The sequence below is a fragment of the Sus scrofa genome, chromosome 9 (assembly GCF_054392235.1).
Source record: "Sus scrofa isolate SSC_HxYL_T2T_F1_AM1 chromosome 9, Sscrofa_HxYL_maternal_Yorkshire_Landrace_v2.0, whole genome shotgun sequence".
Taxonomy (NCBI): Eukaryota; Metazoa; Chordata; class Mammalia; order Artiodactyla; family Suidae; genus Sus; species Sus scrofa.
In genome coordinates, this window is record NC_139391.1 from 95,411,431 (window position 1) to 95,435,827 (window position 24,397).

Consider the following 24,397-nt stretch of genomic DNA (forward strand, 5'->3'; position numbering starts at 1 on the left):
TTTGTTTTTTAACAACCGAGCTATTTTCAAGAAAGCCACATTACCATTCCTCTTACTAAATTCAGGTTCAGCTGCTTGCTGATCAAAAAAGCTACTACTCAAGAGACAAATGCTGGTAGGAACAAGAAGGTTGCTTTATTCAGAAGCAACCTGGGAAGAAGACAGACTCTTGTCCTAGAACCAGTCCCGAAGATTCTGCTGGTCCATGAACTTTGTTAAAGGGGAAGAGGGGGTGTAATCTCATTTAATTATTGAGGTGGTGGGTCAGATCCTTTGCCATTTCCTGCTGCATGCAGGCTTGTTGACCCCTTATGATCTTCAGATTCTGTCTTGTTCACACTGTCTACTCACAAGATTATTGGAGGGGAAGCTGGGGGAAAGATCTGGCCATCTGTTAATTACTTATTCTTCATTTCTACTTTCACCTAAGGGAAGAACCAACAGGTTAGGCAAGGCACTGTGCGATCAAAAGATGTGAAAGGAGTGCTTGGGCCAGAGATGCCAAGAGCCTGGGGGCACCTGGTTTAAGGTTAGCGACAATATAGCTTGACTAAAGTGACAAGACAAAAGGGGCTCCTGCAGAGACCTGCTTCCTACAACAGGGCTGCCTGCAAAAATTTGCTGACACTCCCTTCCCTGTTTGCCTTCATTCTCTGTATTTCTGTAGCTGTTATAATGGTAAATGTTTTTCTTTGTTGGAAAGAATTACATATTCCTGAGGGTGATGTCTTGATCATTGTATCAAGGATTTCTCCAAAGCCAGAGATCATGTGCGGTATGATCTTTGTACATCTCATAAGCACCAACTACCAAGCTGAACATGGAGGAGCATAGCTGTGAATTACAAAACTGAAATCAGAGTTTGATGGTGGTGACATATGTTTCTTCTCTGCTTTCTGACAGCCATAAGGTTTAGGAAAAACAACACTTTAGGAATATGCAGAGCACCTTCACAAAGAATGATTGCTTTTTTTTTCCCCAGCAGGCCTTTCATCCATCATATCCTTTTGAGTTCATATCCTAATGAGTAGGAGTTTGAGTAGAGGATTTCCAGCAATAACAACAAAGTGGGGTATCACATTCATTTCTAGACCTTAGCTTTTGTACTTGATTAAACTAACCCTGATAAGTCTCAGTAATTGAGTTTGAACTGTGGTGAAAAGAAATATCAAGAGCGCCATCTCAGAAGTGATTGGTGGGCGATGGAAGTAGGTGAGTGTGTTGAAAGGAGATGTGGGTTTACAAAGACAACCTGCAGGGATCTGGAGCACTTAATTGGTTAAACGTTCAACTCTGTCTTGGTTTCTTTCTCTTTTTCTCCTAACATGAGAATAAAGGAAAATTTAAACCATGGTTCTCTGAATTTTCAACACAATTAGGTATACGAAAATGTCATAATGCTATAATTTAAGTAATGCAATTTCATTTCACAGAAATTATAAGCCACTCTCTTTTTCAGAATGTCCATTTAGTAGCCAAGTGGCTCGGAACCTTGGAGAAACTCCTTGAAAGATTCAGCCAAGGAAGTCACAGAGATTATAGAGTTTTCATGAGTGCTGAGTCTGCGCCTACACCACATGAGCATGTCATCCCTCCAGGTCTTCTGGAAAATTCCATTAAGATTACCAATGAGCCCCCCACAGGAATGCTGGCCAATTTGCATGCTGCTCTCTACAACTTTGATCAGGTAAGAAAGCAGAAGCCTGGTCTGACACTGAAGTCTTCCCATGAGATTATGAAATGATCATCTACTAGAAAATAAATTTCACCATAAAACCACAGCCATGTGTATAAAGAGCATGACCCTTGTGCCTTTTTGAGGATCTGGCTTCTTGAAGACAAACATGGCAGACTAGTATCTCTAACCACAGAAGGAGGAAAAGCCATTGTTGTTCTTATTAGTATTGTTGAGGATGATGACAATAATGACATGGCAAGAGTTTCAATATAATATTTAATATTTTTGGAGTTCCCAATGTGGTCAGTGGATTAAGAACCTGACATAGTCTCCATGAGGATACTGGTTCAATCCCTGGCCTCACTTACTTGTTAAGGATCTGGCATTGCCGTGAGCTATAGTGGTGTAGGTCGCAGATGAAGCTTGAATCTGGTGTTGCTGTGGCTGTGGTGTAGGTCGGCAGCTGCATCTCTGATTCGACCCCTAGCCTGGGAATTTCCATATGCAACAAGTGTGGCCCTAAAAAGAAAAAAAAAATTAGTATTTTAGATCTGGGTTTTGTTTTTGTTTCTGTTTTATTTTTTTCCACTGTACAGCATGGGGACCAAGATACACATACATGTATACATAATTTTTCCTCCCGTTGTCGTGTTGCAATGTAAGTATCTAGACATAGCTCTCAGTACTACACAGCAGGATCTCATTGCTAATCTCTTCCAAAAGCAATAGTGTGCATCTGTTAACCCCAAGCTCCCGATCCATCCCACTCCCTCCCCCTCCCCCTTATTCTCCAAGTCCATGATTTTCTTTTCTGTGGAAAGGTTCATTTGTGATGTATATTAGATTCCAGTTGTAAGTGATATCATATGATATTTGTCTTTCTCTTTCTGATTTATTTTACTCAGTATGAGAGTCTTTAGTTCCATCCATGTAGCTGCAAATGGCATTATTTTGTTGTTTTTTTATGGCTGAGTAGTATTCCATTGTGTATATATACCACATCTTCCTACTCCAATCATCTGTTGACGGACATTTGGGTTTTTTCCATGTCTTGGCTATTGTGAACAGAGCTTCAGTGACCATGCAGGTGCATGTGTCGTTTTCAAGGAAAGTTTTGTCCGGATATATGTACAAGAGTGGGACTGCTGGATCATGTGGTAGTTCTATGTATAGATTTCTAATGTACCTCCATACTGTTCTCCATAGTGACTGTACCAGCTTACATTCCCACCAACAGTGAAGAAGCATTCCCTTTTCTCCACACCCCCTCCAGCATTTTTTATTTGTGGACTTATGAATGATGGCCATTCTGACTGGTGTGAGGTGGTATCTCATGGTCGTTTTGATTTGCATTTATCTAATAATCAGGGATGTTGAGCATTTTTTCATGTGCTTGTTAGCCATCTGTATATCTTCCTTGGAGAACAGTCTATTCAGGTCTTTTGCCCATTTTTCCATTGGGTGGTTGGCCTTTTGGCTATTAAGTTGTATAGGTTGCTTGTGTATTCCAGAGATTAAGCCCTTGTCTGTTGCATCACTTGAAACTACTTTCTCCCATTCTGTAAGTTGTGTTTTGGTTTTCTTTTTGGTTTCCTTTGCTGTGCAAAAGCTTTCAGTTTGATTAGGTCCCATTGGTTTATTTTTGCTCTTATTTCCGTTGCTTGGGGAGACTGACCTGAGAAAATGTTCATGATGTTGATGTCAGAGAGTGTTTTGCCTATGTTCTCTTCTAGGAGTTTGATGGTGTCTTGTCTTATATTTAAGTAGGTTTTGATATTAGTAAATTTAAAGCCCTTACTTTCAGATTATATCCAGCTATCTTCATGTTTATATTTTCATTTCCTTCCAAAATAAAACAAGTAAATTAATACATAAATTAATGAAACTTCCATTACCATTAGTGCCCTTGTTCAAATTACCACATCCATCTGTGTTGCAATCAAGTCTGTCATTTTCCTTTGCTGCTGTTTCTCTGAGCTTCCCTTCCTTCCTCTAATTTCTTAGAAATCCTTGGTCAACAGAATTATTAGAAGTAGAATAAGCCCTAAAAAGGCAACACATATGATTCGGTGATAAAAATTCAGCCTCCTGTTAGAAATGTTATCATTCTCTAGGAAGCATGCCCACATGCTTAACTTTTTCTCTAGTACCTTCCTGGCCAATACCCAAACCAATGTTATGAAGGAATTATGAAATTATCCCTAGGATATTGAAATTATCATAATTATCAAATCATGAAAGCCACCTGAGAATATAGTTTTAAAGACTATAGTTAATGACTTCATTCAGTAATTGAGTAATTTGTAGCCTGTTTAGACAATGGGCTGTGTAAATCAAAGGCACTCAGAAACTCTTGTTGAATCTGTTGCGTATTTGAAGTATCCTTTTTTGTAAACTATAGCAGGTATGTCTTTCATCATCCCTCAGTTTATAATTCCTAGCCATGGATGACATTCTCATGTTCCTCCCCAAAGTGCAAAAGAGGAGTTTTACATATTTAAATAGGGTTTATCCAACTCCCCAAAACAAAATTGTCTTTATTTGTGATAAGTGAGCATTTCATGAACAAATATGCTTCAGCGCAATTTTCCTTCAGCCTTTTTTTTTTTTGGTATGGACCCCTCTGATAATCTGAAAAAAGTATGGACATTCTCCCCAGGGAAATTTACACTAAAAAATTATTGCTTACTGTCATAGGGATGAACAGATTCCCCCAAAGTCTAAGGATGAATTCCTTCCCCAGGTAAGAACAGCATGTTCTAGTTCATTTATGAAAGTATCAGTTCTTTTGGCTGCTACTTGGAAAACCATTTACATTAACTGAAGGTTCCATTTATTGGAAAGACTCTTAAGAACTTCAGGGGAACTGTTTTTTATCTACTGGAAAGAATTCTCTGAAATATTAAGACTGAGTTTGATCATAAGTAGCAAAAGCACAGACAGACCATGACTCACTAAATAAACTTCCAGTCAAACCTATTTTATCTAAAACCTCCCAAGCAAATGAGGATGCTAAAGAAAATTTCAAAATTTTTTAGGAAAATCTTTTATGAATGATGAACTGTCATTCCATTAGAGGTGAGAAGATGGTTGTTATGGAAATTATGTAATTCAAGGGTACTAGTCTGTGCTCCCTGGCTAACTGTGAATAGGTTCCTAGCATCCTTTTATCAGAATTATGGCTGGCTACTTAGGAAAGAAGTATCAAACAACAGTGGCATGAACGAGGTTAAAAAAGTATTTCCTTTTAACATGAGAATTTGGGAGGCAGATCATGCAGAGCTCATGTGTGTCACCACAAAGTTGTCATCAGCATGGTTTGCTCAGAGGTCACTCTTTCTAGGATGAGCTCTCCTAAGTGTCAGTGAGAGTGGCAGCTCCCACATCTGTGTTCCAAGAAGTAGGATGAAGGAACAAAGAACATGACAAAGTGAACATGTTTGCTTTCTTTTAAAGATGCTTTCTTCAAGTTAAAACGCAGTAATTCTCCTTTCAACTCATTGCTCAAACTTGGTCACATTGCACTACCTAGCTGCAAGAGAGCCCGGAAAAGTAAATCTATCTTGGGCAGTGTATGCCCAGCTAAATCTCAGCAGGCAGGCACCTTAGGGCAGGCACTTAGTGGTCTCTATCATAGACCTCCTCCTTTCCCACCTCCTTATATCCCCCTAGATGTTCTATACTGCTGCCATAGCTCTGTCTTGAGGAAGCCTCTGACCTGGGCAGAGGGTGGTGAATGCAGTCCGCTTTGATTCTCTTTTGGGTTTAGGTAAATGAGTCCCAGGCACTCCTGTTTCCCAGGTGCCCTTGTTAGATGAGAAAAGCACCCAGGGATCTAGACAGGTTAACTGTTCTGTTTGGGTATTTTGTTTTGCATGCTTTAATTTTCAGACCAAATTAAATCTGTAATTTTAATCTTCTCCCCAAATCAGAATGTATCCTCAAATATTGATGTGCGTATTCATAGTGAACAAAATTGATTTAATATTGGTCCTTTATTACCAATGTTAGAATATTTATGCAAATATCATTTAAGTGACCAAGATGTAAAGAACTATTTCTTTAAGGATGCTCCTCACCTACCCCTCTTTCAGCTCAATAGCTCTGCCTCTTAAAGAAGATGTTATAAGAGTCTGAGCTATTTACATCCTCAGATAACCAGATTTTTGAAGGAAGAATATAAATTTCATTTTCTGCAAGATTTGCAGCAGCAACAAATAATTGGTAATTGTGCGTGCAAAATTGGCATCTTTGCGCATGCAACATTGTTATGTGTGTGTGGATGCCTGTTCTTTGTTCATAATGCTATTTGTATATTTTCTGGTGCTACTGTTCTTATCACTTGCTTTGTAAAAACACAACTGACCTGAAATGTGAATGTAGATAAACTCATACTTTTTCTTAGGAAAGCCTGATTCATATTTTCTTCTAATGTCATTTATATTATTAGAGCATAATGAAATGGGCATTGACTTAGGGTTTTTTGTTTGTTGTTTTGTTTTGTTTTGTTTAGGCATGAGGCTAACACTAGGTCAGGTCAGTTATATGAAATATAAATGGAATTAATGCCCTTACTGTGGTGCCTTGAGTATTTGTGGACTATCTATAATTCATGGGAGGTACTGGGTGACTTGTTAGATCATAATTCTCAAGTAAAATTTTCACATTTCTATTTGGCCTCCTGGAAATCACTTGCATTTAAAAGCAATATATTTTTGTATCCTTCAGCAGTTATGTGGTTTCTCTTCTCTTCTTTCATAAGCTTGCCTTTTAGTGTTTAGTTGTGGAAAAGTTATTTGTAATGATCGTAAATTTTCAAGCCCCATAAATTACCTAGAAGTGGCCTCATCATTTAGAATGACCTAGTGATTTGGTCAGGTCTGCACTGCCTGTGGCCTGGCCAAATCTAGAACCGTATGTGGTGATAATCAGGATTCTAATGAAAATGATACAGAAAGACACTAAAATGCCCTTCTGGTCCTGGACCAAGAGAACAACAAATCTAGGCTTGGTTGAGACTTTTCCCGGAAGACGCCTGAAGGCAAGGTGTGAACTCCTACTCCAGTGTGTTAGGTGGTCCACATTGTCAGATCCATTTCCATGTAGACTAGGTGTAATCTGACCATTTTAAAGGACAAGCGCAAGAAGGCGCCGACTTGGTCTCTTCTTCCTCTACTGCCCACTATCTGCTGAAGAAGGGGACCTCAACTTTCCTTTGTTGGCCTCACAGAACTGCCAGAGCTGAGAATGGGTGAATTACTCCCTTTAAGCCATAGATGGCTGTTGTTCACCTTTTACTGTTACGGCGTTTGGAGCTACAACCATGTATGTCACAAGACAAGTTTCCCTCTGCATTTTCAAAAAAAAAAAAAAAACCAAAAAACTTTCAGATCTACTCTCCAAGGCCTATGTTTTCTAGTCTTCCATATGACATTCTATCATCCCAATAATGCACTGGAAAAAACCATTTGTTGTGGTAGTTGTATGAATCAAGGGACAGTACAAAATTATAGTGAATCCGTCGAGATCATTTCTCTTAGACATAATTGGCAGCTCTGGTCTATGAAATTAGCCACACACCCAAGCTGGTGGGTGCCTTCACCATACCTAACGTGTGGCTTCCACAGTCATCCAGTCATCATTTCTAGGCCACAGGAAAGGGGGAACAATGACAACCAGGGCAGGCAACTTCCTTTGTTAAGCAAGTGATGTGAAAGTGGCCCACACTACTTCTACTCAAATTCCGTTGGCAAGATTTGGCCCTGTGATACATCTGGCTTCAAGAGAGGCTTGGAAAACATTTTTCCATAAGTGACCATGTGTCCAGATAATCTGCATTACTGTGGAACCAGGAGGAATGGAGAGCTGGCTTTAACTTACGTTCTGCTACAGTGATGAAACTCTGAGGTCCTTTTGTCATCCAGAGTGTGCAAGAGAAGTTTTGTAGGGGGAAATGATGTCAAGCAGTATTACCACTGGTCGGTATGAACTCTCTCATTTGCTAGTGAAATAGAAGGGTAATTGAAGCAAAATCAAAGGATTCCTCTTAAACCAACAGACTGGCGAATGCCAAATAGTATCCTCTTATTCTCTCCTACCTTAAAACTGCCTGTTACCTCTGTCCTGGGTCTTCCTCACATCATCTATGTGAGATTGAAAACTCACACCCTTGCCCTTGGAATCCATACAGATGGATGATCAAACATTTTTTTCTTTTCTCCTAGGATACACTTGAAGCATGCTCCAAGGAGCAGGAGTTTAAAAGCATCCTCTTCTCACTGTGCTACTTCCATGCCTGTGTTGCCGGGAGACTGAGATTTGGCCCCCAGGGCTGGAGCCGCAGCTACCCTTTCAGTCCTGGAGACCTCACCATCTGTGCCCACGTCCTCTACAACTACTTAGAAGCAAATCCTCACGTAAGTGCCAGTGGTCAGATAACCTCTTGCAAGGAGTGTACTGAAGCTGTCAGTCTTTGGGCACTAACAAAATGGACCACAATTTCTTGATTTGAAGCTATTACTGAAATAGCTGACACTATCTATGCATCTTCTGCTAAGTGTGAAAATAAACCAGATCAAAGGTTTTCCCACAGTGAAGGCTCGAACTTTGTAAGACAGGTCAAACCAGTTCTACATCAGTAGCTTAGTGGGGGAAAAAAAAATGTCCTTCATTATGTTAACAAAAACAGTGGTTTACATGTGCATGTATGCCAGATTCATTAGGCAGGTAATGAAGCATTTGCACAAATGTAATTACATACAGCAATTCTGACAGTTCATAACACTGCATTAATAATCACTACAATTAGTTCTGATGATGGAAGCAATTTACAGCGCGTCACATGTATAAATAATGGTGCATTTCCTGCATATGTCATTATTATGTATTAAGGATGCCACCTTGTTGTGACTTTCTCAGTAATGTTCCCCTTGATTTGAAGTTAAAGGTAGATGAATGATTTTATTCGGTAGCTAAAATGTGCTCTACAGATGGGAATGGGAATGCTTCATCAGGAACATTTGTGTAAACCCGTACAAACTCAGTGATGGGATTTCAAAAAGGATAAACCATGTGTAAGGATTTTCTGGCTTAGTCCTCACAAGGGGAAGTTTTTCCATTAAGTGAAATCTGTTAAAATTGAGATTTGTCAGAGCCAATCAGGTATTGGGCTTTAGGCCACACTTTCTAAAAAAGGCCCTTAAAATCATTCAACCTTGTTCTTACATATAAATGGTTATTTTTTGTTCTTTTGATAACCATTGTTACAGTTTTTGTTACCAAAGTTTTCTGAAGCTTTGAAAATGGTTGTTGGAAGACAGATGCTTGATATGGGTGTGTTTTCCCAAGGGACCCATTTGGACAAATTGGATCCAGAATAAATGGCTTTAGTAATGTTGTGATGATCGCTAGTCCATATCTATCATTTTTAAATTTTATGAAATTCACTTTGAGCATAATTTGACCATTCTAAAAAATAATAATTTGTGGTGTTCTTAGCACATTTAAAATGTTGCAGGTGAAATTGATTATCGTGGTAGTTCTAGGTAGAAAATGAAATAGACCACTTAACACTTTTATTCAAGTTCCTTCGTTACTGTCCCAGGGGGCTAAGTCCAGGAATACTATCCTACTTCAGCTGAATCCTGTCCAGTTGAGGTAGGCATGAAGAGGAGCAAGAGAGGAGTTGACCCATGTTTCTTTCCAGCACTCACATCCCAGAGCTTGCAAACACCAGTTGGGCAGTTGAATCGTGCTGTTTCCTGCTGTTTCTCCCATAGGTGTTTCAAGATCAACTCAGCTCTAAGTTTTAAACACGCTCTCTTGTTTCTCAGATGCCTTGACCCAAGTCATTCAGCCCACATCACAAAGCACGTTACTTGGATTTGGGAATCAAGTTGACATGTACACACAGTTTGGTTGTCCAAGATGCCCTTTTCAAGAAGATACATATATAAACTTGGAAGTAGGCAGATAATAGATGATATTTCAAGGGAAGAGGGAAGATGAGATCACCAAGTTTACAAAGAAATTGAGAGAGAAAGATTAAATCTTTGGGAATGCCAATGTTTAGCTATTATAAGAACTTCAATATATTTCCATATGAATTTCGAAAGTCACACCATACGGACATTCTTGAATGTCAAGGTTGGAAGACTTTAAAAACATTGTTTGGCAGTTTACATTTAAGGTTGGGGATGGGGCTTTATAACATCTGACTCTGGTTTCACAAAGCCTAGAGGGAATGGGAAGGGAAATTGTTACTCTGCAGTAGTACCTTTCTCCCATTCTGTGGAGTATGGTTTGGGGAACATGCCCAGAAAGACCCCCTATTGAGTAACAACAAGAAAGTTCACCTTTTTTTTTTCAGGCTGTGCCACCATGCCAAGAGAAGGGGCCAGAGCTTCACAAAATAGATAGATAGATAGACAGACAGACAGACAGACAGACAGACAGACAGGAGTTCCTGTCCTGGCTCAGTGGTTAACAAATCCAACTAGGAACTGTGAGGTTGCGGGTTCAATCCCTGGCCTCGCTCAGTGGATTAAGGATCCAGCATTGCAGTGAGCTGTGGTGTAGGTCAAAGACGTGGCTCAGATCCTGCATTGCTGTGGCTCTGGTATAGGCCGGCAGCTACAGCTCTGATTCGACCCCTAGCCTGGGAACCTCCATATGCCGCAGGAGAGGCCCAAGAAATGCCAACAAAAGACAAAAAAATAAAAATAAATAAATTAGTGAAAAACATGTAACATAAATAAAAGATTTGGGGAAGAAAATCACTTAGAATAGATCCCTAGCTGATTAGAATCTTTAGGGAGCTATGTATCAGATGATAATGCAGAGCAGGCATTAATTCAGTGTGATCAGAGAAATAAAGGTAAAAGGTCTCTTTTGCTCTATGGATGGTAGTCCATTGGGTGGTTGAGAGCGTGGTACAGTGTAGCCACTTTCCTTTTTCATTCACATTGAAATGGCTTAAAAGAAAGACATATTTGAGGTTCATTTATTCAAATTCAAATAAACTTGTAGCAAGTACATTGGAATAGTAGGGGCAATTTTACTTGTTCTTTCACATCATGCAACAAATGAAGGCTATAATTAAGTTTTTACTTGAACTGCTGGGAGGCAATATACTGCCCCCTGAGGGTATAAAGGTTTCTGCCTAGAAAGACTTCATCACAAACTGGCATGTTTTGCAAACCCAGAGGAAGTTAAAGGGTAGCAAAGAGGGGCTTCAAACCCTGTGAAGCCGAATAAAGAGGAGATACCGTGATTTCTTTAGTAAAACATAGTTCAGTCATTAGTCACAGCCCTTGGAATAGTCATGGTATCCAGTCATGCCAGAAACCAAGTCCTCAAATCAGTCTGTGGCAAAGAGATTGGTCTGCCTGGGCTTTTTCAAGGTGATGGAATTCTAAATACACCCCAAATTCCAATTGTATGTGTTTTTCTTTCTTTTCCAGAATGAGATCATAAAACCTGATAGAAATCAGATCATAAAAATATGTCATACCTCAACAGCCCTATGAGTCAACACCCTCTTTGTGGTTTTTTAGAGGACATTTTGAATGTATAAACTTTAAAACATTTATGTATAAAACTGTTAAAATGTGTTCTGGGAATAACACAGTTGGCTTTCAAATCTTCATGCAAAGCTCAGTGTTAGGGAATTTTCACTGAATGTATTACAACACACTGAAACTCATTCTCAATCAGTTCCACTCCTGGCCCATTCAGACAATCCCCGAACCCCCATTAAGTGCCCCCATTGGCGGAGGTTTGTAGAGAGGCATTACTGCTGGGTGACGGTTGGGAGGTAGATGCTCTGGACCCAGAAGTGACCATTTGTGTGATTCCCCCTCCCCAGGTCCCATGGGAAGACCTCCGTTATCTCTTTGGTGAGATCATGTATGGGGGCCACGTCACAGATGAATGGGATCGCAAACTGTGCCGGGCGTATTTAGAAGAATTCATGAACCCTTCTCTGGTAAGGCATTTTATTTCTTTATTTTTATCCTTTTTTTAGGGCCACACCCATGGCATATGGAGGTTTCCAGGCTAGGGGTCCAATTGGAGCTATAGCCACTGGCCTACACCAAAGCCGCAGCAATTAGGATCTAAGCAGCTTCTGCGACCTACACCACAGCTCACAGCAACGTCAGATCCTTAACCCACTGAGCAAGGCCAGGGATTGAACCCACGTCCTCATGGATGCTAGTTGGGCTTGTTAACTGCTGCACCATGATGAGGACTCCTGGCAAAGCATTTTACAAATCATTTCAGCTCTCTCTCACTCTCCCACCACCACCACCCCAAGCCTACCTGTGCTTTCTCCACATGTATCTTTTCTCTTAATAAACACTTCATTTGACTCACCAAAAAAAAAAAAAAATCATTGCACAGAGGAGGAAATTCTAGTAAGAATTTTTTAAAACTGATTTCATTATGTAAATAATTCTGGAGTGTTAGTGAGGATTTTTGGCCTTTGGGGAGTACAGTTGTGAGTTTGGAAATTTGTGAGAAACGCAGGATCTTGGGCCCCATCACCTGTGTTTTAATAAGACCCGCCCCTCAGATGGTTTCTGTGCCCAAGTGAAGCACTGGTGCCTGCACAGACTCACTGGATCTTGGGGGTACCCCTGGGAGGTAGCAGAACTGACATGCTCACCTCATTTTGTAGACAGACAGACTGGGGCCGTGATTTGCCCTGGTCACTCAGTTATCACAGGCAGGAGCTCTAGCCAGATGTATGGATTTCCAGGCAGGTGTATGGATTTCAATTCAGGGGCTTTGATATAAGTAAAATTTATAGGTTTTTTTCCCCAATCACAGAAGCCATGGGGTATTCTAAATTGTGATTACCACCTCCTCACTAAATATGTGATCAAAACAATGTGGTGGTTTGAAAAGGCAATTCTTCTGTTAGGAAGGGGTGGAGCCCTCCCTATACTGGTGATGAAAGAGAGCAGGTGCCTTTTTCCCACTTCTCATCCTACCAACCTGCTATTTGTGTAAACTAAACAGCCACATGGTTTGTGACTGGGGCTGGGTTTTCTGGAAAAAGTACTCGGTTCTTGTTTTCCATACTGGTGTAGCTGAAAGTGGTAGCATACTTTTCTCATGTCTTCTCCCTCTGACGGTTCCCAGGTTTGTGGCCATTGCCTGGTTATTCCTTGCAAACCCAGGGCACTCCCCGCCATGCCATCTCTGCTCCCACTTGGACCAGCTGTGTTTAGAGCAGCACCATACATTTTAAAATTAGTTCGAGCAACCTCCTGTTTATAATTTCTTGAGAACTTCATCTCAGAAAAACATAACATCATTTTGGCCACCTTCCTTGAGTCCACATTGAGAAGTAACGTAGTCATGTCTTAGAAAATATAATGTATTGTCTCCTATAGAAAATTGGAGACAGATTTTTTTTTTGTTACTTTCAATATTGTTAAACCATTTGGGGACTGTGCAAGAAAAAAAAAAAAACTTTCCTGCCATATGACCATTATTTAAGTGTTTCTTTTGATTGTGAGTCTTCTGGTCTTTCCTTAGTTCTAATGAGCAGGGTTTCATAGGTCAGAAAGACACTTTCAATTTAACACAATTGGAAGTCACTCCTCAGAGGAGGTCTGGGTGTGGGTTGCCATGGAGATGGGAACAAGAAACAGCAAGGGGCATGCTACCTTTACAGAGGCCGATTTCTCCGAATGATGGTGAAGTCAAGGGGCAGAGGGAGAAGCTCACTGTCCTGAGGATAAGGAGCGAATCACTGTTGCCAACAGAGACAGTCCATTAACCTCCACAAGCCTGAACTCCCACTCACATAACTGCAAAATAAACATATTTGATGCAGTCGAGGGGGCACTGCCGGTGTGTGCGTTAGCCCTTTAGAAATGTAGGTACCTGCCTTTCTAGAAAGATCTGCTGATGCTTTCACATTGGAGATGCTCCTTTGCAGTCTTGCATCCTCACCAGATAGTGTGACCTTGAATTCACCAGAGGAAGTTAGAGCCCTGGCTGCTTTGGTGGCTAAATCTGCAAAATCCCAGTAATTTTGTTCTCATGCAAATGTTTCTTGCTCATGCTCTTTACATTATTAGGAACTTAATCTACCACTTCACCATCTGCAAGATGTCTTTTTGACACTTCTCACACTTAACTTATTTGGCAGTTAGGATTTTTTTTTTTTTTTTTTTTTTTTGTCGTTTTGCCATTTCTTGGGCCGCTCCCACGGCATATGGAGGTTCCCAGGCTAGGGGTCTAATTGGAGCTGTAGCTGCCAGCCTATGCCAGAGACACAGCAACACAGGATCTGAGCCGCGTCTGCAACCTACACCACAGCTCACGGCAACGCCGGATCCTTAACCCACTGAGCAAGGCCAGGGATCGAACCCGCAACCTCATGGTTCCTAGTAGGATTCGTTAACCACTGCGCCACGACGGGAACTCCTGGCAGTTAGGATCTTTAGTTGCATTGGCATGTGATCAGAAAGCAATCCATTAATGGTGTGAGGTTTCAAGCTCCACTGCTCGGACCACTTCCAGTGTCTTTGTCCTGTTAGAAGGATGAATGTGTTTCTTGTTGGATAGGTGAGGTGGCCCTTAGAGAGGGGTCCCTGACAGCCATGGACTTTAGAGGGCCTCTGGCCAAAGTCAAACAATTATCATTAAAATCACTCTCTAAAATAAGGCATGATTTGGCAATGCCAAACAAGTAGTAATAGTAAATTAATTTTGGAAATAAGCTATCAGGTCACCAGCAAGTTGTCAGATATTAAAACTATTTTGGTGGGAGTTCCCATTGTGCTACAGTGGAAATGAATACAACTAGTATCCATGAGGATGCAGGTTTGATCCCTGCCCTCGCTCAGTGGGTCGGGGATCCGGTGTTGCCATGCCTGTGGTGTAGGCCAGCAGCTGTAGCTCCAGTTGGACCCCTAGCCTGGAAACCTCCATATGCCAAGGGTGCAGCCCTAAAAAGTGAAAAGAAAAACAAACAAACCTATTTCGGTGATGGAAACCAACAATAAAGAAGTTAGGCTTTAAAGTAAAACAAAACAAGACAAACAGACAAATACTCGAGTTCAAATTCAGTTCTTCCCTTCATTTGCTGTGCCATTTTAGGTACACCACTGAACCTGAGCCTCTGCTTCATCATCTACAGAACAAGAATGGCCCAACTTGTGGGTTCATGGTCAGGTTTAAACATTGGTATAAAGTTAGAACAAAATGCTTAATAAATCGGAGGTACTTTTACTATGACGAAGTATAAATTTTCATCTATTTAATACTTGACTGTTCCTTTATTTCATCTATGGTTATAGCAATGGAAACCCTTTATTACACACCTGCTCTGTGCCAGGGGTCTGTACACACAGTTCATGTGTATAAATTCTTCTCCTCACTACAGCCCTGCAAAGTAGGTATTACTATCCCAGGTAATCAAAGAAGAAATCCAGTTTCAGAGAGGTCAAACAGCTGCCTAAGTAGCTACACCATGATGTGAACTCACAGTCAGACGCCATAATTCTCTGCAGCCCCCTGGCTGCGCTGCTCATTTGTTTGTAGTAACTGGGCCCAGGTCACCAAAACCCTGACCCAAACTGTACTGTGCATCGTGGGTGGCACAGGGTGGAACCAAGAATAACGCTAGACAATCCAGGAGGCTTGAGCCCTAGTTCTGTCTCTGCCACTAACTTGCTGTCCAGCTTTGTGCAGGTGCTTCCCATGCCTCAGGTTATCCACTTGTACAATGAAAGCACTGTCTAGAAGATGGCTAACGGACCCTTTAGTTCTAAAGACACCATGATAACGTGATTCAACTTTGAGTCATTTGAAAATCCCTCACAGCACTTTGGGGCCATGGCATATTTTTACTCAAAAGGCCAAGAAAGGGCACATGCACTTGTTTAGACTCAGTGAATTGGGAGCTTCTTGTCATAATCAAGGCTACTTGGACAGGCAGTGGAGGAGGTGAATGTATACTAATTAGCAAGACAGAGAATTTTAAAAGGACAGTGGTCCTATAGCATCAAGAGAATGGTAGGGTTCTGGCTTTCCCAAGTTCTAGTAATTGTGCTGACCACATGCCCAGTGCTAGTTTCTATACAGATAACGTAAATGCTTGATGATTTTTTCATGACGTGGAGGCTTAGTCTCTTAGAGCACAATTCCGTTGATTCTCTCCTTTAAAATACCTTTATTGAGGAGTTCCCGTTGTGGCACAGTGGTTAACAAATCTGACTGGGAACCATGGGGTTGCAGGTTCGATCCCTGGCCTTGCTCAGTGGGTTAAGGACCTGGCATTGCCGTGAGCTGTGGTGAAGTTTGCTGATGCAGCTCGGATCCCGTGTTGCTGTGGCTGTGGCATAGGCCGGTGGCTACAGCTCCGATTAGACCCCTAACCTGGGAACCTCCATATGCTGTGGGAGGCCCTAGAAAAGGCAAAAAGACAAAAAAAAAAAAAAAAAAAAAAAAGGAAGAATAAAATACCTTTATTGAGATATAGTTCACATCCCATATGATTTATGACTTTCAACTGGACAATGCAAAAGTTTTTAGTGTATCCCGTTATGCAGCCATCACCACCGTCTAGTTTAGCGCATCTTCATCATCCCTAAAAGAAACCCTGAACCCATTAGCTGTCACTCACCCTCTTCTCCCCTACACCGTCCCCCACTTCTCAATCTCAGGCAACCGCTAATCTGCTTTCTATCTGTAGAGATTTGCCTAATCTGGACATTTCATATACATGGAATCAGACACCATCCAGACTTGTATGTCTGACTTCTTTCACTTAGCATAGTGTTTTCCAGATTCACCCATGGTAGAGTGTGTATCAGTAGTTCATTCCTTTTAAAGGCTAAAACATGTTCCATTGTATGGCTAGCACTCCATTTTGTTTATCTGTTCATCTCTTGATGGATATTTGGGGTGTTTCCATTTTGGGGCTGTGATGAGTAATGCTGTCATGAACATTCACACATCCGTGTCAGAATGGACATGCATTTCCACTTCTTTGGAGTTTTACACAGAAATGAAACTATGGGATCATATGGTAACTATAGTTAACATTTTGAGAAAACACCAAACTGTTTTCCAACACTTGTCTTGTTCATCTGTTTGATTTTTAGCCATCCTGGTAGGTGTGAGGTGGTATCACATTGTGGTTTTGTCTTGCATTTCCCTGAAGACTAATGATGTTGAGCCTCTTTTTTCTATGCTTATTGGCCATTTCTGCATCTTCTTTGAAGCATGTCAGTTTAGAACTATTGACTCTTTGAGGCATAACAACAGCCTTCGCAAACAGCCCTCCCACAAAGGCAAGATAGGTAGCCACTGTGCAGAGAGTTCGGGTCCCATCAGCAGGAAGCAGATTTTCATACAACGCCTTGAGTGAGACGGGAGAAGGCCTGGATTCAGAACTGCGATTCCCAAAGCTCCTTGAGTATGTTGACACCCTCACAGCTTTCTTGAAGGAGGAGAATGCAAGGCTCTTTGTGAACCAAGCCTTGCTTATCAAGCTTTTCTTGTTTGATATGATAGTAGGAATTTATGGCAGAAATTACGGAAAAACATGGTCAGGTTTTGTTTTTCCCTCTAGACAGGTGAAATAAATATGTTTGTTTCCAGGGCATAGGAAAGACCACAACTAATCTTTGTGAAAGGCTGCTGTGTGCCTAGCTATCTGCATACCTTGCCATTAAATTCTCACAGCCACAATCATTAGGCTGCTATGAAAAGCCCCATGTGACCAATGAGATTGAAGCCCAGATAAACTGCTGTAAGGCCACCAAACCATGGAGGGATGGGAATGAACCAGATCTGTCTGGCTGTAAATCTAAGCCCTTTCCTTTGACTGTTTTCCTTTGCTTTGCTCATTGCCCAGCAGACAGAAGGCACTCTTCACATATTTGTAAACGCACTGCCTAACTGTCTTTCCAGAAAGCCTGGCACATTTGCACTCCCAGCAGCATTATGTGACCGTGAACCCAAACAAATGTCCAGTTCCCATGCATTTTCAAAGTTGGAAGTGGCTCCACTTTTTGATGACATTTTCTCAAAACTCTGTTTAACTTCTGGCTGTGTTAACAGACATTGTAACTATGACTCTTAAAATTTCTTTTAACCAGTGAGCACTCACAGGGAAGACCAAGTCCTTATTTGTGGGGAATAAAATTCAGCTTGAATTTTATTCAATAGTCTAACTTTTGGTTTTAGTAGTCATATTTTGTGCCCTTATTTTTTTTTTTGGCTAATTTATGGATCTAATAATGGTGAGTTTAAATCTCCTTCACAGTTTTGTTTTGGTCATGCTGCATCAGGTGACACTTAAATTTTGGCTATTTCGTTATATAAAAATGAAATGATAGAAAATGTAACTAAATGAATAAAACACACCAAGCCAATGGATATTGGTAGTGAGATGGTATACATTGCTTCTTCTCTTATTTGTTGGGTCAAGGTCTCTGTTTCCAGCAACATGAAAGCCTGAATAACTTCAAAATCCTCCTGATACAAATAATAAACAGACATGCTGACTCTAACATTTAAATGCCTTTGGAATTCACAGAGAACAACTGAGCATTGTCCCGAAGGACATGGGCTCCCTGGGCAACGTGGGATTACAGGTTTGACAAGGAAGAAACAAACTGCCACTACTCACAGATGACATGATGGTATAGAAAATTGGCACTTATTTTGTTGCCATGAGACTGTGAGTTCCTTAAGAACGAGGTTATGTGAAGCACTTATGCTTCCAAGGCTTATTTGGGGGATACTAACTGATCAGTATGTATTATTGAATGGATTCATCAATATTCATTTTGTCTCCAGGTGACAGGGAGAGGACCAGATGTCATAGCAGAATCACAGAGATAAAACCCAATTTCAGAAAGTGATTTTTTAAATTTAGGCATAAAGTAGCTACACTAGGTAGTTTTAAAAAATAGCCCCCTCCCCCCCCGGACGTATAAGGGCATGTAGACAGAATTTACAGCACGAGAGGCTGGAGAAATTCAAACAGAGGTGTAATGGTCCCCTGGGAACCATAAAGAACGATCAAGCAAAACAAAATCTGAAATCATCCTGAGGTTAACTAGAAAAGTATAAGTACATGATTGACTCTGCCTGTAGCTGGTCAGAGACTGAAGCCCGTAAATTCTTTCGTTACTTTTGGAAGCACTACATTCTAACATTCAGAAAGTTTGGTGTTCCTGCTTGTATTGCTTTCCTGAGAACACTCCTCCCACAGAACATCTACCTTCTTCCTCAGCCCAAATGAAGCGGATGGGCATGATCAATGCCTGATCACTCCAGCCTTTCATTCATTAGGCAGTTATGTGTTAAGCACCAGTATGTGCCAGCAGCTGCCCCAGGATCTACAGATCTTGAGAAAGACAACACAAACTCTGCCCTGAGAAGCTCAAAGTCATGGAGTCACTGATTTGACTCTTAGAATATACTGTCCTAGAACATGCTAGTTATACACACACTCACACATATTTCTTAATAGATGCACATATAATTACGTGTGTTTACAAAACTCACACGTATAAATATAAAACAATTCGAAGTAGTATAGTGGAAATTACTGCTAAGTCATACTCAAATGAGTTCAGAATTGAGATTAGAATCAGGAGTTCCCACTGTGGCAAAGCAGAAACAAACCCTACTAGTATCTCTGAAGATGCAGGTTCAATCCCTGGCCCTGCTCGGTGGGTTAGGGATCTGGCATTGCCATGAGCTGTGGTGTAGGTCACAGACATGGCTCAGGTTCCACATGGCTGTGGCTGTGATGTAGGCCAGCAACTGTAGCTCCGATTTGACCCCTAGCTAGGAATTTCCATGTGCTGTGGGTGTGGCCCTAAAAAGCAAGCAAACAAACAAACAAAGAAAAACACCTTCAAGAATTAAGATTAAAATCAAACATATTCCCCAGGCAACTTACTCTAAGTCTCAATTTCTCGCTGCAAAAGGGGGATGTTTGAGAGTATCAGTGACCTGAAGCATGTAACAGGATGACCAATACACAGTAGGTGGCTCAGCACCTGTCCGTCCCCCGTGTGTGTGTGTGTGTGTGTGTGTGTGTGTGTGTGTGGATTGTGTTCTCCCAAGCAAACGTAAACTAAATCTTCTTAGGGCTAGGTTTCATGTGTGTTCCTTGGACTCCTCCTCAGAGGTCAGCCTGGGGCCGTACACAGAGCAGAGCAACTGACTACAAAGAGGGTCATGATATATTTTAGAGAGCCTACTCTCTATCCAGCATTGCACTGGGATGTCTTACCAGAGTGCCCTCAAGGTGTTTAGGAAGTGAAGATTGACGTTCGCTTAGATTTGGAATAACTGACTTTACTTTTGTGGTTGAAGATTGATGATGAGCTGATGCTGGCACCAGGATTTGCAGCCCCACCTAATCTGGATTATTCAGGCTACCACCAGTACATAGAAGAGATGCTTCCTCCAGAAAGCCCGGCACTGTATGGCCTCCATCCAAATGCTGAAATAGAATTCCTGACAGTGACATCCAACACTCTCTTCAGAACTTTGCTGGAGATACAGCCCAAGAATGCACTCAGCAATGAGGAGCTGGGACAGTCCACAGAAGACAAGGTAGAGGGTCCTTGTTTCTTTTCTCTTGAGGTATATTGTATATGCAGTGCCATACACCAATCCTTGTGCACAGCTCAAGGAATTTAACCTTTGTGTACACACACGTAACCACCCCCTGGATCAAAATACAATTTCCCACCCTCCCATCCATGAGAAGGATGCTCATCCTTACCGATCCATACCCTCTCCATGCCAGGCCAAAGGCTTCCCTGCGTTTAAACTTCAAATATATGCAGTCATATGGGATGCGCTGGTTTATGTCTGGCCCATGTCATTGCATGGACCAATGGTTCATTGTTGTTTGGTATTCTGTTCTTTGAATATGTAATTCTTTATTTATTCCTTCTATGGGGAATGAATGCTTGGATTGTTTCTAGCTTTTCACTATGATGAATTTCACAGTCATCAACATTCTTGTATAGTCTTTTGTCAGTAGACAAAGGTAACTCCCAAAGGTATCTGCTCATAAAACTCATTATTTTATACCCAGAAGTAGACCTGCTGGATCAAAGGGTATAATGTTCACCTTTAGGAGATACTCCCAGTTTTCCAAAGTGGTACCTCCTCCCAGCAGTATCTGTAAATTCCAGCTGCTTCTGCTCCTTGCAGTCTCGTTAGGTTCATTATGATTCTTAACTATGTATTCCTCAGTTAAGGCATAATATTGAGCATTTTTTTCACATACTTCTCATGGCCTTTTGGATATATTTTCATGTGAAGTACCTGTTTAAGTTGCCCAATTTTTAATTAGGTTGTCAATCATTTCGATATTGATTTGTAAGAACTCTTTATTCTAGACGTGTGTCCACTGTTAGGTATATGTATTGCAAATTTCTTCTCCAAATGTCTGGCTTACCTTTCATTCAGTATGTTTTTGGCTCTGTCATTTTCTTAGAGTATGTTTTTTTCACATGTTCTTGGGAGTTTTTCATTATCATTCTTTTGAAGGCATTGTCATAGAATGCTGGGGATGAGAAATGGACATCAAATAATTTTATTTTACCTTTAGATTGAAATCTTGTTCCTCATTAATTTAAAATCTGAAGTTTATTTCCCCCAATAAACTAGCCTTTATTTCTCTCAAAATGATCAAGAAAGGCTTTCAGTTGTGGGAACACATTAAACATGAGCTCTAATTAAAGTGAGGTCCTAGGAAATTTCCATATTATTTCTTAAAATTTTTCAATTATTTAGTGAACTGAAGTCATTCATTAAGACACTCATTTATAACAGAAGCTTTAGAATTTGTCATGGCAGGTTTTATCCTAACTATATGCTATAGTGTGTGTGTGTATATATATAGAATATATATATATATAGAATATTCTATATATATACTAACATCTTCCATATATGAGCCACACGGGAAGTCCGACATCTTCCATATGTAAATGTTACATATTTTTTAAGCTGAAAGAGGGAAAAATTGATACATTTGTGGAAAGCTATATTGTTAAAGCAGAAAGGTGGGTGCAGTCTTCACTGAGTTTTAGGGCTTCAATCTTTCCAACAGGAAGGTGATCATTAAACCATATTATACAAAACAAATGAGGTCAAGATGCATGGGTAAACTGATTGTAGCAATGGTCATGTGCTGAATGTTTACATACTAGGCACTATGGAAAGTGCTTTATAAATACGTCATTTAATCCTCAATAGCTCTGAGTGCTAGGATCTCTATCTCAGAGATAGGCTTAGATGACTTGCCAAGGCCAGATAGCTAGAAACGGCCACTGAGGGAAACCAAATTCTAGCTGTGTCCCAAAGCCATTTTTTTTAATTATTAAAATTTTTAATTAAAGTATAGTTGATTTATAATGTTTCTTAATTTCTGTTGTACCGAAAGTGACCTAATCACACACAGTTCCCTGTGCCATACAGTAGGACCCCATTGCCCCTGCATTCCAAATTTAACAGTTTGTACCCACCAACCCCAAACTCCCCCCTCCATACCAGTCCCTTCCCCACCTTGCCTGGCAATCACAAGTCTACTCTCTTTGGCCTTGATCTGTTTCTATTTTGTAGATTGGATCATTTGTGCCATATTTTAGATTACGCATATAAGTGATATCATATGGTATTTGTCTTTCTCTTTTCTGACGTATTTCACTTGGTATGAGAATCTCTAGTTCCATCCATGTTACTGCAAGTGGCATTATTTTTGTCCTTTTTAATGGCTGAGTAGCATTCCATTGCATATAGGTACCACATCTTCTTAATCCATTCCTGTGTAGATGGACATTTAGATTGTCTCCATGTCTTGGCTATTGTGAATAATGCTGAAATGAACAAAAGGGTGCATGTATCTTTTTGAATGAATGTTTTGTCCAGATATATGCCCAGGAGTGGGATTGCTGGATCATATGGTAGTTCTGTATTTACTCTTTGAGTTACCTCCATACTCTTTTTCCATAGCAGTTGTGCCAGTTTACATTCCCACCAACAGTGAAGAAGCGTTCCCTTTTCTTCACACCCTCTCCAGCATTTGTTATTTGTTGACTTGTCATTGATGGCCATTCTGACTGGTGTGAGGTAAAAACCTAATTGTAGTTTTGATTTGCATTTCTCTAATAATCAGTAATGTTGAGCATTTTTTCATGTGCCTGCTGGCCATCCATATGTCTTCTTTGGAGAAACGTCTATTTAGGTCTTCTGCCCATTTTTCAATCAGTTTTTTTTTATTGTTGAGTTGTATGAGTTATTTGTATATTTTGGAAATTAGGCCCTTGTCTGTTGCATCATTTGCAAAGAGTTTCTCCCATTCTGTAGGTTTCTTTTCATTTTTTAATGGTTTCCTTTCCTGTGCAAAAGCTTTTGAGTTTAATTAGGCCCCATTGGTTTATTTTTATCTTTATTGACCTTATTCTAGGAGGTGGATCCATCAAGATGTTGCTGTGATTTATGTCAAAGTGTGTTCTGCCCATGTTTTCCTCTAGGAGTTTTGTGGTATTTGACCTTACAGTTAGGTCTTTAACCCATTTTGAGTTTATTTTTGTGTACGGTGTTAGAGAGTGTTCTAATTTCATTCCTTTATATGTAGCTGTCCAGTTTTCCCAGCACCACTTATTGAAGAGACTGTCTTTCTTCCACTGTATGTTCTTGCCTCCTTTGTCATAGATAAGTTGACCATAAGTGTTTGGGTTTATTTATGGGCTTTCTATCCTGTTCCATTGATCTGTATTTCTGTTTTTGTGCTAGTATCATATTGCTTTGATAACCATAGCTTTGTAGTATTGTTTGAAGTCAGGGAACCTAATTCCTCCATTTCCTTTTTTCTTTTCAATATTGCTTTGGCTATTTGGTGTTTATTTGGCTATTTTTATACAAATTTTGAAATATTTTGTTCTCGTTCTGTGAAGACTGCACTTGGTAATTTGATAGGGATTGCATTTAATCTGTAGGTTGCTTTGGGTAGTACAGTCATTTTGACAGTATTGATTCTTCCAGCCCAAGAGCATCGTATATCTTTCCTTCTGTGTCATCTTTGATTTCTTTCATCAGCATCTTGCAGTTTTCAGAGTATAGGTCTTTGTCTCTTTAGGTAGGTTTATGCCTAGGTATTTTATTCTTTTTGAAGTTATGGGAAATGGAACGGTTTCCCTAATTTCTTTTTCTGATCTTTCATTGTTAGTATATAGAAATGCAGTCAATTTTTATGTATTAATTTTGTATCCCGTAACTTTGCCAAATTCATTGATGAGGTCTAAGTTTTTGGGTGGTGTCTTTAGGACTTTCTAGGTATAGTATCATGTCATCTACAAACAGTGATAGTTTTCCTTCTTCCTTTCCAATTTGGCTTCTTTTTATTTCTTTTTATTCTCTGATTGCCATTGCTAGGACTTCCAAAACTTTGTTGAATGGTAGTGGTGAAAGTGGACATCCTTTTCTGGTTCCCGATCTTAGTGGAAATGTTTTCAGTTTCTCACCATTGAGAATGATGTTAGCTATGGGTTTGTCATGTATGTCTTTTATTATGTTGAGGTAGGTTTCCTCTACGCCCACTTTCTGGAGAGTTTTTATCAGAACAAGTGTTGAATTTTGTCAAAAGCTTGTTCTGCATCCTAAACCATTCTTTTACCTAACTTCCCTACTACACAGTGTTTCATACTCTGCTGC

General features: G+C 40.4%; 1 protein-coding gene across 1 annotated transcript in view; it reads left to right on the forward strand.

Moving 5' to 3' along the window:
* The window catches only part of DNAH11 (dynein axonemal heavy chain 11), a 340,086-nt gene that overhangs the window by 305,784 nt on the left and 9,905 nt on the right, over nt 1-24,397 (forward strand). The window contains exons 74-77 of the mRNA XM_021063429.2: nt 1,460-1,687; nt 7,903-8,094; nt 11,544-11,663; nt 20,039-20,281. Coding sequence (XP_020919088.2) covers nt 1,460-1,687; nt 7,903-8,094; nt 11,544-11,663; nt 20,039-20,281 — 783 coding nt within the window. The remainder of the gene's footprint in view (nt 1-1,459; nt 1,688-7,902; nt 8,095-11,543; nt 11,664-20,038; nt 20,282-24,397) is intronic.